Here is a 17,771-nt window from a genome sequence, read left to right on the forward strand (position 1 = left end):
ATAGATAGATAGATAGATAGATAGATATGAGCACCAGAGGGCAGAAGAAATGATAGATAGATAGATAGATAGATAGATAGATAGATAGATAGATAGATAGATAGATAGATAGATATGAGCACCAGAGGGCAGAAGAAACAATGATAGATAGATAGATATGAGCACCAGAGGGCAGAAGAAACATAGATAGATAGATAGATAGATAGATAGATAGATAGATAGATAGATAGATAGGAGCACCAGAGGGCAGAAGAAACAATGATAGATAGATAGATAGAGCACCAGAGGGCAGAAGAAACAAAGATAGATAGATAGATAGATAGATAGATAGATAGATAGATAGATAGATAGATAGATATGAGCACCAGAGGGCAGAAGAAACAATGATAGATAGATAGATAGAGCACCAGAGGGCAGAAGAAACAAAGATAGATAGATAGATAGATATGAGCACCAGAGGGCAGAAGAAACAAAGATAGATAGATAGATAGATAGATAGATAGATAGATAGATAGATAGATAGATAGAGCACCAGAGGGCAGAAGAGACAAAGATAGATAGATAGATAGATAGGAGCACCAGGGGGCAGAAGAAACAATGATAAGATAGATAGATAGAGGGATAGATAGATAGAGGGCAGGAGAATAAACGATGGAAACTAATCAAGGATAGAAGCAACCTGGAATTGAGGAGAAACTTCCTAACAGGGAGGACAATTAACCAGTGGTAAAACTAGCCGCCAGAAGTTGTGGGTGCTTCATCATTGGAGGTTTTTAAGAAAAGACTGGACAGCCACTTGTCTGAAATGGTAGAAGGCTGTGATGGCAAACCTATGGCATGTGTGCCACAGGTGGCATAGGGAGCCATATCCGAGGGGAGGTATGCCATTGCCAGCTGCTTGGTTGCTCGGCTGGGTACCGAGGCACTGGAAAACGCCCCCCAAAATACCCCCAAAACAGGCATGTGTGCGCCAGCAAGCTGGTCTTCGGGTTTCTGGTGCATGAAGACCAACTCGCCAGGACACACAGCCCAGAAGCAGCAGCAACGGCTATTGAAGATACCGGCATCGCCTGCGCCTGCGCACTACGCCCGAATCAAGCCCCGGGCAAAGCAAGCTCCCGCTTCCCAAAGTCTCTTCAGGCGCGCGCGGGGGGGGGGGGACGACTCCAAAGGGCTGCTGGGAGGCGTAGTTCTTTCTCCTTCCGCAACGGATGCTGGGAACCTGGGGCGGCTCCTTGCTCCCGCTGCATGCCGGGAACGGTAGTTTCCTTCCTCGCCCAAGGTGGTGCCGTGGACAGATGCGCGTCCGGCGTTTTGAGACCGGCGGCGGCGGCGTCCAAGGCTCGGCCGCGGGGCTGGTGCGGATCGGGCCGCCTCTGGGTCCGTCTGGAGAGAGAGGGGAGAGCCCTCTGCCGAGATTCCCGGGGGGAAAGGTGGGCATGGGGACGGGGAGGGGGCCGCGAGCTTTGTCTGCCGGTGGAAAGCCGGAGAGGAGTGCGGGGGAGAGAAGGGTTACGGGGAAGGGAAGGGAAGGGAGGGGTCGGGCATGGCCGGACGGGGGTCGAAGGAGATGCAATCAGGGGCTTCAGTTCAGAAGCCCGGGAAGATGCGCGTCCCTAAGAGAGCCTCCTTTCCTAGGAGCAGTCTATCCCTATATGGAGAGCGGCCACGCAGAGGTCCTGCTGAGCTCCTGCTGTAAGCAGAGACGGGATTTCGGACCGGAGGGGCCGCGATCATCAGCAGGGATGCTGGCCAGGGGATGGCTGACAGAATAACCGAGTTGGAAGGGACCTTGGAGATCTTCTAGTCCAACCCCATGCTCAGGCAGGAGACCCTCCTTCTCCTTCTCCAAATAACCGAGTTGGAAGGGACCTTGGAGCTCTTCTAGTCCAACCCCCTTGCTCAGGCAGAACCCCCTCTATTTCAGACAACTCGTCCAATCTCTTCTTAAAAGCCTCCATTGATGGAGCACCCATAACCTCTGGTGGCAAGCAGTTCCACTGATTTCATTGTCCTAACAGTCAGGAAGTTTCTCCTTTAATTCCAGGTTGCTTCTCCTTGCTTGATTTCCATTCGTTCTTTCTTGTCTTGCCTTCTGGTGTTTGGAGAATAGGTGGAAACCCCCCCCCCTCCTTCTTTGGGGCAGCCCCATAACTATTGGCATACTGCTACCATATCACCCCTAGTCCTTCTTTTCATTAACTAGGTAAAGGTAAAGGTTCCCCTCGTAACACATGTGCTAGTCGTTCTCGACTCTAGGGGGCGGTGCTCATCTCCGTTTCAAAGCCGAAGAGCCAGCGCTGTCCGAAGACGTCTCCGTGGTCATGTGGCCGGCATGACTCAATGCTGAAGGTGCCCGGAACACTGTTACCTTCCAACCAAAGGTGGTCCCTATTTTTCTACTTGCATTTTTTACCTGCTTTCGAACTGCTAGGGGTTGGCAGAAGCTGGGACAAGTAACCGGAGCTCCCTCCGTTACACAGCGCTAGGGATTCGAACCTCCGAACTGCCAACCTTTCTGATCGACAAGCTCAGCGTCTTAGCCACTGAGCCACCGCGTCCCTTCATAAATCGCCCAGAGGGTTCACAAGAGATGCTCAGATTTCAAGTTGAATTGATTCAGTGGAAGTGCTTCCCTCCAGAAATCGTGGTTGCTCCATCACTGGAGCTTTTAAAGAAGAGACTGGGCAGCCACTTGTCTGAAATGGTAAAGGGTCTCCTGCTTGAGCAGGGGGCTGGACTAGAAGACCTCCAAGGTCCCTTCCAACACTGCTATTCTATTCTTCTGTCTACTTGTATTCTTATTCAATTGGCTGCTCTGTGCCCAAAATTGGGAGTCCCTGACTGTGGCTGCATTCCTACAATTGGGTTGAGTTAGGTACTCTTCAAGATCTAGGAATCGCATTGGCAGAACATGAAAAAGATGATGATGATGATGATTTAGTCAGGCACCTGTGCCATTTCCATCAAAGTCTTTGAGCAGCCCTACCATATGAATATTTCCAGCCAAAACAACAACAACAACTGATGATTTGGATGAGGGGATAAATGGGGAACTCATCAAATTTGCAGATGACACCAAGCTAGCAGGAATAGCCAACACTCCAGAAGATAGGTTTAAGATACAGAAGGATCTTGACAAACTTGAACATCTAATAAAATGAAATTCAATGGTGAAAAGAGTCAGGTTCTACATTTAGGCAAGAAAAACGGAATGCACAAGTACAATATAGGTGGTACCTTCCTCAATAGTAGTAACTGGGAGAGGGATCTTGGAGTCCTAGTGGAGAACCATTGAAATAGGAGCCAGCCGTGGGCAGCAGCTGCCAAAAAAGCCAACACAGTTCTAGGCTGCATCAACAGAGGGATAGAATCAAAATCATGTGAAGTGTTAATACCACTTTATAAGGCCTGGTAAGGCCACACTTGGAATCCTGCATTCAGTTTTGGTCACCATGATGTAGAAAAGATATGGAGATTCTAGAAAGAGTGCAGAGAAAAGCAACAAAGAGGATTAGGGGACTGGAGGCTGAAACATGAAGAACGGTTGCAGGAACTGGGTATGTCTCATTTAATGAAAAGAAGGACTAGGGGAGACATGAGAGCAGTCTTCCAATATCTCAGGGGTTGCCACAAAGAAGAGGGAGTCAAACTATTCTCCAAGGCACCTGAGGGTAGAACAAGAAGCAATGGGTGGAAACTAATCAAGGAGAGAAGCAACTTAGAACTGAGGAGAAATTTCCTAACAGTGAGAACAATTAATCAGTGGAACAGAAGTTGCCTCCAGAAGTTGTGAATGCCCCAACACTGGAAGTCTTTAGGAAGATGTTGGATAGCCATTTGTCTGAAACGGTATAGGGTTTCCTGCCTCGGCAGGGGGTTGGACTAGAAGACCTCCAAAGTCCCTTCCAACTCTGCTATTGTATATTGTATATTTTACTACTACTACTACTACTACTACTACTACTACTACTACTACTACTACATGTATACTACTACTACAGTGTACTTCTTTCTCTTCCTCCTCCTCTTCTTCCTCTCTCCCTCTCTCCCTCCCTTTCTCTCCCCCTCTCTCTGATTTTGATTGGTTATGAATTGTGTTTTACCTGCAGCCTTGTCTTATCTGCTCTATTTGTCTAATCGACAATTAGAATGTAGCTGGGGTGTCCGGAGAATTTAGCAAGTGCAGCTGATGAAAAGATGGTAAGCAATTAGCTCACCTGTACGTATCAGAAGATGCAATTAAATCAGTGTCATCTTTAGAAACGAAAAAGCACATGGTTAGGATATAAAATACATTTGCAGTTGTAAAAGGAATGCCAAAATCCTGGTTTACGCCATCATTTAAATACAAGTAGTCCTTGGAGTACGACCAAAATTGAGCCCAAAATTTCTCTTGCTAAAATGGGACAGTTGTTAAGTGACTTTTGATCCATTTTACGACCTTTCTTGCCATAGTTGTTGAGTGAACTGTTGCAATTGTAAAGTTAGAAACACTGTTGTTAAGTGAATCTGGCTTCCGTCATAAATATGAGTCAGTTGCCAAGAGTCTGAATTTTGATCGCGAGACCAAAAAGGGCAAAACGGTTATAAATTACTTTTTTCAGTACCATCGTAACTTTGAACGGTCATTAAATGAACAGTTGCAAGTCGAGGACCACCTGTATTGCTAGAAAGGTTTTGTTAAAAGGAGACCGAATTTCTAAAACCAACCGGCCAGGTCCTTGAAATCTCTTTGAAATGAAATGGGCCACAAATAAATTTAATCTCATTCTGGGAAGTTCACATCTAGATTGTTTCTACTTTGGGCAGGAAGAAGTTGCCTTGAACCAGGAAAGTCAAATTTTAATGCAATGTTCCTCAAACTTGGCCACTTTAAGATGAGTGGACTTCAATACAATACAATAGCAGAGTTGGAAGGGACCTTGGAGGTCTTCTAGTCCAACCCCCTGCCTAGGCAGGAAACCCTACACCGTTTCAGACAAATGGCTATCCAACATCTTCTTAAAGACTTCCAGTGTTGGGGGATTCACAACTTCTTGAGGCAAGGTGTTAATTGTTCCGCTGTTTAATTGTTCTCACTGTCAGGAAATTTCTCCTCAGTTCTAAGTTGCTTCTCTCCTTGATTAGTTTCCACCCATTGCTTCTTGTTCTACACTCAGGTGCTTTGGAGAATAGCTTGACTCCCTCTTCTTTGTGGCAACCTCTGAGATACTGGAAGACTGTCATCATGTTTCCCCAGTCCTTCTTTTCATTAAACTAGACATACCCAGTTCCTGCAACCATTCTTCATGTGTTTTATCCTCCAGTCTCCTAATCCTCTTTCTTGCTATTCTCTGCACTCTTTCCAGAATCTCCACATCTTTTCTACATCGTGGCGACCAAAACTGAATGCAAATATTCCAAGTGTGGCCTTTCCAAGGCCTTATAAAGTGGTATTAACCCTTCACGTGATCTTGATTCCATCCCTCTGTTTATGCAGCCTAGAACTGTGTTGGCTTTTCTGGCAGCTGCTGCCCACGGCTGGCTCCTATTTAAATGGTTGTCCACTAGGACTCCAAGATCCCTCTCCCAGTTACTCCTATTGAGCAAGGTACCACCTATACTGTACCTGTGCATTTCATTTTTCTTGCCTAAATGTAGAACCTGACTCTTTTCACCACTGAATTTCATTTTATCAGATAGTGCCCAATTCCCAGAATCCTCCATCCTTGCTTGACATAGAGTTGCTAAGTTTGAGAAAAATTGATTTTTGAAGCAAGGCCATGATCACCGATTGGTCTCTTTTCTGAAATACCTCTCGTCGTGCGGTGTCTAATTGTGCAGGTTAATTCTTTTATTCGTTGCATTCACAACATTTTCCCTTAAATACCATGTTTTCCCAAAAATAAGACATGGTCCTATTTTCTTTTGACTCCCCGAAATAAGTGCTTGGCCTCATTTTTGGGGAGGTCTTATTATTTTTGAGGTGCAGGAGGCCCCTTAACCTCGGCCCGTGGATCAGCTGATCCAGAGAGGGCCGGAAGTTCTGTCTCTGTTTCTGGAACACACTTACCAGCCCTAGCATCACTGGGACTGCCGCTCTTTTTACAGCTGCCGCTAAGAGAAGGAGCGCGGTAGCTAGGGTTTGCGGGAGCGGCCTCCGCGAGGCCCTTCCGCGTGGATGGCAGTGGCACGTGGGGCATGTCCCCTTCCTTCCCCCGAGGAAATGACGGGGACCGGCTTTGCATGCGTTTGAATATTTTAGGGGAGGGCTTATCTTAGCACATGCGCTCAAATGTCCAATTGGGCTTATTATCCTGGGAGGTCTTATTTTCGGGAAAACAGGGTATTAATGGAACTAAGTATGGGTATTTCAAGGCTGGTATTCTCTTTGTAATTGCGTCTGTAGACTTTTTCTCCTTCATTGTTCTTCGTTTTTCTTTTGCTCTGGATCCTAATATTTATAATTTCGTCCCATGCTTTCTTCAGTTTTTAAAAAAATGCCAGCACATTTTAAATAGGCAGACAAGGAAAAAGAAACATGAAGATAGGCTTAAGATACAGAAGGATATTGACAAACTGGAAAATTGGGCACTATCTAACAAAATGAAATTCAATGGTGAAAAGAGTCAGGTTCTACATTTAGGCAAGAAAAACGAAATGCACAGGGACAGTATAGGTGGCACCTTGCTCAACAGTAGTAACTGGGAGGGGGACCTTGGAGTCCTAGTGGAGAACCATTTAAATAGGAGCCAGCCGTGTGCAGCAGCTGCCAAAAAAGCCAACACAGTTCTAGGCTGCATCAACAGAGGGAGAGAATCAAGATCACGTGAAGGGTTAATATCACTTTATAAAGCCTTGGTAAGGCCACACTTGGAATCCTGCATTCAGTTTTGGTCGCCACGATGTAGAAAAGATGTGGAGACTCTAGAAAGAGCGCAGAGAAGAGGATTAGGGGATTGGAGGCTAAAACATATGAAGAACGGTTGCAGGAACTGGGTATGTCTAGTTTAAGAGAAAGAAGCACTAGGGGAGACATGATAGCAGTCTTCCAGTATCTCAAGGGTTGCCCCAAAGAAGAGGGAGTCAAACTATTCTCCAAGGCACCTGAGGGCAGAACAAGAAGCAATGGGTGGAAACTAATCAAGGAGAGAAGCAACTTAGAACTGAGGAGGAATTTCCTGACAGTGAGAACAATTAATCACTGGAACTCCTTGCCTCCAGAAGCTGTGAATGCCCCAACACTGGAAGTCTTTAAGAAGATGTTGGATAGCCATTTGTCTGAAGTGGTGCAGGGTTTCCTGCCTAGGCAGGGGGTTGGACTAGAAGACCTCCAAGGTCCCTTCCAACTCTCTCATTCTCATCAGGACTATTTTTTTTTTCTATGTTTCTACTTTCTCAAAACATCCATTTTAAAGCAATTTCTCTCTCCTGGTTTCCTAACATGTTTTGCAGATTTAAATCAGGTTCCCAGTTGCCTCCGAAGGGGCTGCAGGTCCTTGCAGATTTGTAAAAGATGCTTGGCGTCGGGGTCCTGACAGATCCGAAGGGAGACCTTTACAAGGACCTCGCGTTCCCGGCTAGTGACGATTCCCTCTTTTTCAACTGTTCTACTCCGTTGGCTCAGTTCAAAGGAGAAATCTACTGGCTGAGACCTCAGGTTTGTTTGTTAGGGTAAAACTTTCCGAAAGAAAGTGCCCGAAAGAACAGTCCATATTTTAAAAAATAGAAATGAAATGTCTGCCTGCAAAGACCTTCCCATATGCAGGTAATTCTCGACTTCATACCGCAATTGGATCCAAGGTTTCTGTTGTTAAGTGAGACGGTGGTTAACTGAATTTTGCCCCGTTTTACGACCTTTCCTCCCACCGTTGTTAAGGAATCCCTGGAGTTGTTCAGTTAGTCACACGGTTGTTAAGGGAATCTGGGTTCCCCGTTGAATTTGCTTGGCAGACGGTCACAAATTGGGGGTCACGTAACTCCGGGGATCTTGCAACTGTTATAAATACAAGTCAGTTGCCAAGTGTTGGAATTTTGATCCTGTGAATGGGGTGGGGTGGGGGATGTGGCAACAGTCATAAGTGTGAAAAATGGTCATTGAATGGAACAGAATATTGGAATGAAGAATGGACTGGAATGGAATAGAATGGAATAAATATTGGAATGAAGAATAGAATAGAATAGAATAAATATTGGAATATGGAATAGAATAAACATTGGAATGAAGAATAGAATGGAATAAATATTGGAATGAAGAATAGAATAGAATAGAATAAATATTGGAATGAAGAATAGAATAAATATTGGAATGAAGAATAGATTAAATATTGGAATGAAGAATAGAATAGAATAAGTATTGGAATGTGGAATAGAATAGAATAAATATTGGAATGAAGAATAGAATAGAATAAATATTGGAATGAAGAATAGAATAGAATAAATATTGGAATGAAGAATAGAATAGAATAAATATTGGAATGAAGAATAGAATAGAATAAATATTGGAATGAAGAAGAAAAGATAAGAGAATAGAATAAATATTGGAATGAAGAAGAGAAGAGAATAAATATTAGAATGAAGAATAGAATAGAATATTGGAATGAAGAAGAGAAGAGAATAAATATTGGAATGAAGAATAGAATAGAATAAATATTGGAATGAAGAATAGAAGTTAAGAGAAGAGAATAAATATTGGAATGAAGAATAGAAGAGAAGAGAAGAGAATAAATATTGGAATGAAGAATAGAATAGAATAGAATTCTTTATCAGCCAAGGACACATAAGGAATTTGTCTTTGGTGTAGATGCTCTCCCTGTACATAAAAAGACATGAAAAGATACGTTCGTCAAGAATCATAAGGCACAACACTTAATGATAGTCAGAGGGTACAAATAAGCAAATCAGGAAACAATCGATATCAATATAAATATTAAGTATATACAAAGTTACAGTCTGTTAGTCATAAGTGGGAGGAGATGGGAGATAAGCACTTTTTCCACTGCCATTTGATGAAACATGGTGATAACATTATTTACCAGAATTCAATCTTCCCGGAATTTCCAGCTCAGGAAATTCCCCAACTCCATGCTACACATGTACAAACAACTTTCTTTCCAGCTGGAATGCTAGATCAAATTTGGTTCCCACTGTCATGCTTTGACCTGACTAATTTTTTGTTTAATAGTTTAATAGTTCAATCGTGTACACAAAAGTTCACCTCTTGGTCAACTTTTTAAAAAAAAAACACATTAGATGAGGAAAATACTCTGAGAATGCAGTCATGAGAAAAGAGTTTAATTGTTATTTCAATTATTTACAAAATGTATGGACTGCCTCGTTTTAAAGAGACAATCAGTGGTATATATTACACCACAATAGTATAGAAGCCAGTGCATTGCAATAATACAATAACAACAAATCTTCCTTTGCACCAGTAATAACTGTCGAGAATTAGAATCACTGAGAGTCAGGCGGCATATACATTTAAGAAGGAAGGGAAGGAGGCAAAGAGAGATGGAGGAACAAGAGGGAGGAAGGAAAGAAAAAAGGAAGGAGAGGGAGGGAGAGAAGGAGGGAATGGACAGAGAAGGAGGGAGAGAGGGAAGAAGGAAAAGAAAGGAAGGAGAGGAAGGGAGAGAAGGAATGGAGAGAGAAGGAGGGAGGAAAAGAGGGAAGAAGGAAAGGAGAAAAGAAGGAGAGGGCGGGAAGGAAGGAATGGAGGGAGGGAGGAAAGAGGAAATGAAGAACAAGTGGGAGGAAGGAAAGAAGGAAAGAAAAAAGGAAGAAAGGAAAGGAAGAGGGAGGGAGAGAAGGATAGGAAGGGGGAAGAGGGAGGAAGGAAAGGAAGGAAGGAGAGGGAGAGAAGCAAGGAGAAGGAATGGAGGGAGGGAAAGAAGGAAGGAAAAAATAAAAAGGGAGAAAGGAAGAGGGAGGGAGAGAAGGAAGGAAAGGAAGAGGGAATGGAGAGAGAGGAGAGGGAGAGGGGAAAGAAGGAGGAAGGAAAGAAAGGGTTTCCTGCCTAGACAGGGGGTTGGACTAGAAGACCTCCAAGGTCCCTTCCAACTCTGCTATTGTATTGTATTGTAAAGGAAGCAGAGGGAGGGAGAGAAGCAAAGAGAAGAAGGAAGGAAGGGTGAAAAATATATTGAAAATATAGCATGTTTCCTCTCTAAATTCTATTTTTCTTCCCCACCAGGAGATCTGTTCTTCACCTCGGTTATTTTCCGACAATCAACATGAATGGCAGGTCAAGCAAGGCATGCTGGGAGATTGCTGGTTTCTCTGTGCTTGTGCCGCTTTGCAGAAAAACAAATACCTGCTCACCAAGGTAAAGTCCCTCCGAGTGCGAGATTTCTAAGCAAAAACCTCTTGCCTTCATTCGATTTTTGGTTTAACTGCAATAACATTTGCATCCCTGCACCCAAAGACTCAGGAATCAGGACTCTCCAATTAAATTAAATTATTCAAACTAAGCAAAAGGCGGCATTAAATGGAAGAAGAGGACCTTAATTTCATTTTTTCGGAGTATAAGACGCACCTAGCTTTTGGGGAGGAAAGCAAGGGAAAAAAATCTGCCTCTGCCTCCCAGCAATTTGCCTCCTTGCAGCCAACAGCAAACAGCCGTTTCAGTTTCAGCACAGCCTGATTAGCACAAGCAGCTGATTGTCGGTTGGATCAGCCTCCCAATAATCAGCTGTTTCAGGCTGCAGGGATTGCCATTGCCGCCTCTGCGCGCCCAATTTTCAGCCTCCGCATGCCCAGTGTTCGGCCTTTGTGCACCCCATTTTCTACCCATTCTAATCCCCGCCAGCTGGAACAGAAGGAGGGCGGCAGAGGCCAAAGGGTGGGGCTGACAGGTGGGCAGGGCTACATTTGGTGTATAAGACACACCCAAATTTTCACCCTCTTAGGGGGGAAAAAGTGTGTCTTATACTCCAAAAAATACTGTGTGTGTGTGTGTGATACTTATCTATATCTATATCTATATCTATATCTATATCTATATCTATGTCTATATGTCTATATCTGTATCTATATCTATATCTATCTATCTATCTATCTATCTATCTATCTATCTATCTATCTATCTATCTATATATATATATATATCAATATATCATCTATATCTATATTATTTATATTTATATTTATATTTATATTATTTATATTTATATTTATATTTATATTATTTATATTTATATTATTTATATTTATATTATTTATATTTATATTATTATACATTTTTCTTTAGTAAACATAAAAACTCAATATCTACATCAGGGGTATCAAACTCGATTTCATTGAGGGCCACATCCGGGTTGTGTTCGATCTTGGGGAGCTGGGCTGGGTGTGTCCAGGGTGGGCGTGGCCAGCTCAACATCACTCGTGTCAGTGGTGCCTGTGGGGGCCCGAGTGCTTTGCCAGTGAAAACGGGCTCCCGAGCTCCGTTTTCAGCTGCGATGGCCTCCTGCAACCCTCTGCCAGTGAAAATGGAGCTCCGGAGAGCCGCGTGCGGGCCTTAAGCTTGACACCCCTGATCTGCATGAACGGTATGTTGTCTGGGTACAGTTAATTTTTAATAATAATAATAATAATAACAACAACAACAACAGCTGCTGTAAAAAAATCGCGCAGACTGATTATAAATTGCGGCACAATTCAGTAGCACAAATGATCCATTGGAATTTGTGCAAAAATTATAATATTAAAACAGCAACAAACTGCTGGGAACATCAGCCTGAAAAAGTCACCGAAAATCAGATGGTCAAGATCTTGTGGGATTTTCGCATACAAACAGACAAAATACTGGCGCATAATACACCAGACATCACACTGGTTGAGAAAAATAAGGTCACAATCATAGATATCGCAATACCAGGTAATAGCAGGGTCGCTGAGAAGGAACATGAAAAAAATCGCAAAATACCAGGACTTAAAAATCGAAATTCAGCGACTATGGCACAAACCAGCAGTGGTAATTCTAGTGGTAATTGGCACACTGGGTGCTATTCCAAAAGCACTGGAATTACATTTAAAACAGTTAAAAATTGACAAAATCACCATCAGTCAAATGCAAAAAGCCGCACTGCTTGGATCTGCACGCATATTACGAAAATACGTTACAAAGTCCTAGGCCCCTGGGTGGGGCCCGACTAGTAACCAATGCCAAATCCGGCGAAACAACTGGCCGCTGTGATACAATTGTATAATAATAATAATAATGACCGTGGAAACTATAGGCCAATCACCTGTTTGCCAACAACATACAAGCTCTTTACTGGTATCATTGCAAACCAAATTTATGGATACTTGGAAAGAAATAACTTGCTTCCTGCAGAACACCGTTGTGAAAAACCTATCTATGGGCCTTTTTAAATACCTCTTTGCCTCCATAAGGACTAGAACAAGGTTGGGTGAGAGGGCTTAAGGGCTCTACTCTAGGAAACTGACAGCTGTTTCAACCAATTGCATTTGTACCGGTGAGTGACTCTTCTCCTTATCCCAGGTGATCCCTCCAGGCCAGCCCAGTTGGAAGGATGAGAAATACCGAGGCTGCTTCACTTGTCGTATCTGGCAGTTCGGCCACTGGGTGGAGGTGACCATCGATGATCGGCTGCCCTGCCTGGGGGGCAAGCTCTGTTTCTCCCAGTGCCAGACGGAGGACGTCTTTTGGCTCCCCCTGCTGGAGAAAGCTTATGCCAAGTATGTGATGGGCATGGCCACTTTGGTTACAGGTGGTCCTCGACTTATGATCACCAAAGACCCCGAAATTTCCATTGTTAAGTTGAGTTTTACCCTATTTTAAAAGGTCACCATTTGTGACCTTTTTCCTTCTTCTTTCCTTCCTACCTCCCTCCCTCCTCCTTGATACTCTTCCTCCCTCTCCTTCCTTTCTTCTTTCCTCCCATCCTCCCTCCTTCTCTCTCCATTCCTTCCTCATTTCCTTCTGTCAGCATCACTCCATTAAATAATTAGGAAAGAAAGACTAAGAGATTCCATGTGTTGGAAATCAAAAGTACTTTTACTAATTACAAATGGTTAGCGAGCAGTTGCAAAGCAAAGTCTACTTAATTAGGCGCGAAAGCGATTGATATATAGAATAGTCCATTCCCCACCCCTTAGGATAATAGCCTCAAGCCAATCATAAGTCCTTCAAATGTCAGGTGTGAGATAACTTCAAAAAGACATCACGACGATGGAATGTCGAGGCCGTTGGTCCAGGCGGGAAGCACTCACGCATGCGCAATCCAACCATCTTGTACATCCTAGAACATTCCTCCAGCACATCGAATAACCCCTCCCAAATACCAGCCCTCCCTCCCCATTTCATGACAGCTGAAGCAACAGCAAGGCAGAAGCTGACACCTTCCTTCTCTCACACCCTCTCCTTCTTTTTTCCTTTCTTTCCTTCCCTCTTGTTCCTCCATCCCACTTTCCCTCCATTCCTTTTCTCCCTCCCTCCTCCTTGCTTCGCTTCCTACCTCTCCTTCCTTTCTTCTTTCCTTCCTCGCGCCCTCCTTCTCCCTCCATTCCTTTCTCCTTTCCTTCTTTCTCTCCCTCCCCCCTCCTTCCTTTTTTCCTTCCTTTCCTTCCTCCCTCTTGCTCCTCCATCCATCTTTCCCTCCATTCCTTTTCTCCTTCCCTCCTTCTTCTTGCTTCTCTTCCTCCCTCTCCTTCCTTTTTTCTTTCCTCCCTCCCTCCTTCTCCCCCCATTCCTTCCTCCTTCCTTCTCTCCCTCCCTCCCTCTCATTCCTTTTTTCCTACCTTTCCTTCCTCCCTCTTGTTCCTCCATCCATCTTTCCCTCCATTCCTTTTCTCCTTCCCTCCTTCTTCTTGCTTCTCTTCCTCACTCTCCTTCCTTTTTTCTTTCCTCCCTCCCTCCTTCTCCCCCCATTCCTTCCTCCTTCCCTCCCTTCTCTCCCTCCCTCCCTCTCATTCCTTTTTTCCTTCCTTTCCTTCCTACCTCTTGTTCCTCCATCCCACTTTCCCTCCATTCCTTTTCTCCCTCCCTCCTTGCTTCTCTTCCTCCCTCTCCTTCCTTTCTTCTTTCCCTCCTTCCTCTTTCCCTCCCTCTTCTCTCCATTCCTTCCTTCCTCCTTTCCTTCCTTCCTTCTCTCCCTCCCTCCCTCTCCTTCTTTTTTTCCTTCCTTTCCTTCCTCCCTCTTGTTCCACCATCCCTCGTTCCCTTCTTCCGTCCATTCCTTTCCTTCCTTTTTTTAAAGCCTAGTCTATCTGTATCTTGACTATTCAGCTATAGGTAGTCCTCGATTTATGACCACAATCGAGCCCAAATTTTCTGTTGCTAAGTGAGACGATATTTACGTGAATTTCCCTCCTTCCTTGCCATAGTTGTTAAGCGAATCACTGCAGTTGTTAGGTTAGTAACACGGCTCTTAAGTGAATCGTACTTCCCCATTGATTTGGTTTGACAGAAGCTGATTATTTTAGCCATAACTGACTTTTTATGATGATTGCACTGTCCCAGAGTCCCATTGTCCTATTTGCGACCTTCTGAAGAGGAAAGTCGGGGAAGTCCGATTCACTTAACAACCACGTCCCTAATTTAAGAACTGCATTGATTCACTTAACAAATGTGTGCGAGGAAAAGCCGTACAACGAAGCAAACTCACTTCACAAATTCCTCCCGTGACAACATACACGTTGAGCTCAATTGTAGTTGTATGTTGAGGACTAACACAGCTAGTCTTTCTGCTTTCAGGGTTCATGGATCGTACGAGCAGCTCTGGGCAGGCCAGGTGGCCGATGCCCTCGTTGACTTGACCGGAGGCCTTGCGGAACGCTGGTCATTGAAAGACCTGAGTCAAAATCCTGAACGAGAGCGGGCTGGCAAAGTCTTGGAGAAAACGGTGTTCAGACGGTTGATGAACCTGAAGGAGAAATGTGTCATGAGCTGTTCTGTCTTCAGTTCACGGCAAGGTAGGTGGAGGGGAGAATCTCACAGAGCCACTTCGGTCTCATTAGATCGCACAGGGTCGGCCTCCTCCAGGTTCCATCCACCAGCCAATGCCATCTGGCTACGACCCGGGGGAGGGCCTTCTCTGTTGCAGCTCCGGCCCTTTGGAACGAACTCCCCGCGAGATCCGGACCCTCACCTTTCTCCTGGCCTTCCGAAAAGCCGTTAAAACCTGGCTGTGTCGGCAGGCCTGGGGTTGATGAGCTCCCTTCCCCTCTCTCCCCTCTCCTGAAATAAGCCAACTGCTTTCCCTACAAGCCAGTGGTGGGATTCAAAAATGTTCGCTGCCAGTTTGGTGGGTGTGGCTAGTTGGGGGAGGCATGTGACTGAGTGGGTGTGGCCAACGTGACATCACTCACACCCACTCAATCACATGCCTCCCCACTAGCCACGCCCATAGGAAAAAGTAGAAAATTTTTAAGGATTTTCTTCCCTATCTACCCCCTCCCTCCCTTAGCTACTCGTCCCCATTTCCCTGCTTCCTCCTCCACCACTGCCACTTTGGTTGCTGACCTTCCGCGGCAGCTGGTCCAGTCCGGAAGGCAAGCTGACCGGCGTTTTCGGCGGCCCCCAGGCAGCTGCCGCTGCTGGGAACCAGCTGGCTGGCAAAGAAGTCCCCCAGCCGCCACCTCTTTCAATACCGACACTCAAAGAGGACTGAAAAGGCCTCCGGTTGGTCAGTGAACAAGTGGCTGCCGTGGCCCCCATCTCCTTCACGCATGCGCATCCCATTGCCTTGCAAGTCCAAGCGGACCGGCCAGCCGCCGCCCTCTTTGAGCCGGTATGCAAAGAGGCGGCGCAGGTGAGCGGCGACCAGATGGGCAGGGTGAGCAACCGGAAACGGGGACCGGTTCTGGCGCGTGGCCAGCTGGCCATCGTACCGGTTCGCCAAACTGGGCAAAATTTCTCCCACCGGTTTGGGCGAACCGGTGCGAACCGGTTGAATACCACCTCTGCTACAAAGGTGTCCTTGTTATGACATTCCAGCTCGGATTGGGACCCACAAATTCCTTGCACGCTCCCGCCAAGCAGGGCAGTGATGTCGGTGGGTGGAGATCATCATCCCTGCACCAACTCCCCCTCTTTGAAGCCCCTCCCACCACCCTCACCTGGCTTCCCAGGAGCTGCTGTGCCTAATTTAAGCTCTCAGAAATTGGACACAACGGGGGGGCTAACACATTATCTCTCTTTCTGCACTCCAGGGACCAGCCAACTGGGAGAGTTCCACGCCTTCATTGTGGTTGACATGCAGGATCTTTCCAAGGTGTCCAGGAAAGAGACAATCCTGCTGCGGATCCGGAATCCCTGGGGGAGGCGCTGTTGGAAAGGCCCCTGGAGGGAAGGGTGAGTGGGCCATATGTTGACTCCAGCATCTACAACTGTCAGATCCTCCACTCCTTAAACCTCTAAGTGAAAACGATCCTTTCCTCCATTCGTTGGGAAAGGAATAGTTTTATTAGAAGTCAAGTGTATTGCGATCAAGCATAGCCAGAACTGAGAATCGCGCACCAAAATCCCTAGGTTCCTTCTCCCAGATACCTGCCATGTCTAACACCTCCCCCCCGCCCCCCATGACCAATCAGGTCCAAACAAGATGTTTTCAGAACAGTCACATCACCCGTAAGTTGCTATGAAGCTGCTTCTCTTCTCCAGCCGGGTAACCTTGAGGCAGCATCTTGGGGAGATACGGAAGTTACTTTTGATTTCCCCTAAGTCTCCCCGCTCAAATCCACTTTCCCCAGATTTCATGGCAGATTGTCACCACACGGTAGCGAAGCACAAGCAAGCATAAGGTGGCAGCCGACAGTTTCTCAATTTTGGCTGGTTTAAAGCATGTGGACTTCAAATCCCAGAATTCCCTATCCTGCTTGTACAGTATTCGCTTCCCAAGATTCCCCAAACAGCACGTCCAGACTTCAACGTGTTCGTTTTATACATATTGTTGTCAGTTTTAATGGTTTAACTTTCAATTGCCCGATGTTTTTAACCTTTTAATTGTTTTATATTTATTTATTGACTTGTTGAATTTATTGGATGCCCATCTCATAACGAACGACTCCGGATAGCTTCCAGATGACTCTGGAATATTTAAGACATTGTACAATATTTATGGCATTGTAAGCTGCCAAAGGGACGCAGTGGCTCAGTGGCTAAGACACTGAGCTTGTCGATCAGAAAGGTCGGCAGTTCGGCAGTTCGAATCCCTAGTGCAGCATAACGGGGTGAGCTCCCGTTACCTGTCCCAGCTTCTGCCAACCTAGCAGTTCGAAAGCATGTACAAAAAATACAAGTAGAAAAATAGGGACCACCTTTGGTGGGAAGGGAACAGCGTTCCGTGCGCCTTCGGCGTTGAGTCATGCCGGCCACATGACCACGGAGACGTCTTCGGACAGCGCTGGCTCTTCGGCTTTGACACGGAGATGAGCACCGCCTTCTAGAGTCGGGAACGACTAGCGCATATGCGCAAGGGGATCCTTTACCTTTGCAATATTTATGGTATTGCAAGCTTCCCAAACCAGTTCATGTTTTGTAAAACCGTATTAATATTCTCTGTGATTTCTGGTCTTCAGAGGGCCCGGATGGAAGCAGTTGGATCCGGTGGTGGGCGCTGAACTTTTATCCCAGCTGCAGGAAGGAGATTTTTGGGCTGAAGAAGAGGAATTTTTCACGGAATTTGATGAGGTCATCACCGGGTACCCTGTCACGGAAGAAGGACAGCTTCAAAGCCTTTACACTGGTATGCGGTGGTGGGAAAGAGCCAGTTTTTAAAAGAAAAGACTTTTTTTTTTGCAAAATACAAGTACAGATAATCTGT

At 45.4% G+C, this 17,771-nt stretch overlaps 1 protein-coding gene across 2 annotated transcripts in view; it reads left to right on the forward strand.

Annotated features, from left to right (window-relative positions):
- The first annotated feature begins 1,258 nt into the window (after positions 1 to 1,258).
- The window catches only part of CAPN10 (calpain 10), a 37,193-nt gene continuing 20,680 nt past the window's right edge, over positions 1,259 to 17,771 (forward strand). Inside the window, exons 1-8 of one of the 2 annotated variants that reach the window (XM_032225384.1) lie at positions 1,259 to 1,433; positions 4,113 to 4,203; positions 7,438 to 7,642; positions 10,178 to 10,309; positions 12,488 to 12,684; positions 14,702 to 14,919; positions 16,159 to 16,300; positions 17,527 to 17,693. In XM_032225384.1, coding sequence (XP_032081275.1) covers positions 7,499 to 7,642; positions 10,178 to 10,309; positions 12,488 to 12,684; positions 14,702 to 14,919; positions 16,159 to 16,300; positions 17,527 to 17,693 — 1,000 coding nt within the window. In that variant the 5' untranslated portion in view covers positions 1,259 to 1,433; positions 4,113 to 4,203; positions 7,438 to 7,498. The remainder of the gene's footprint in view (positions 1,434 to 4,112; positions 4,204 to 7,437; positions 7,643 to 10,177; positions 10,310 to 12,487; positions 12,685 to 14,701; positions 14,920 to 16,158; positions 16,301 to 17,526; positions 17,694 to 17,771) is intronic. The other variant, XM_032225383.1, reaches the window with a different exon arrangement.

Source organism: Thamnophis elegans, chromosome 10, assembly GCF_009769535.1.
Source record: "Thamnophis elegans isolate rThaEle1 chromosome 10, rThaEle1.pri, whole genome shotgun sequence".
Classification (NCBI taxonomy): domain Eukaryota; kingdom Metazoa; phylum Chordata; class Lepidosauria; order Squamata; family Colubridae; genus Thamnophis; species Thamnophis elegans.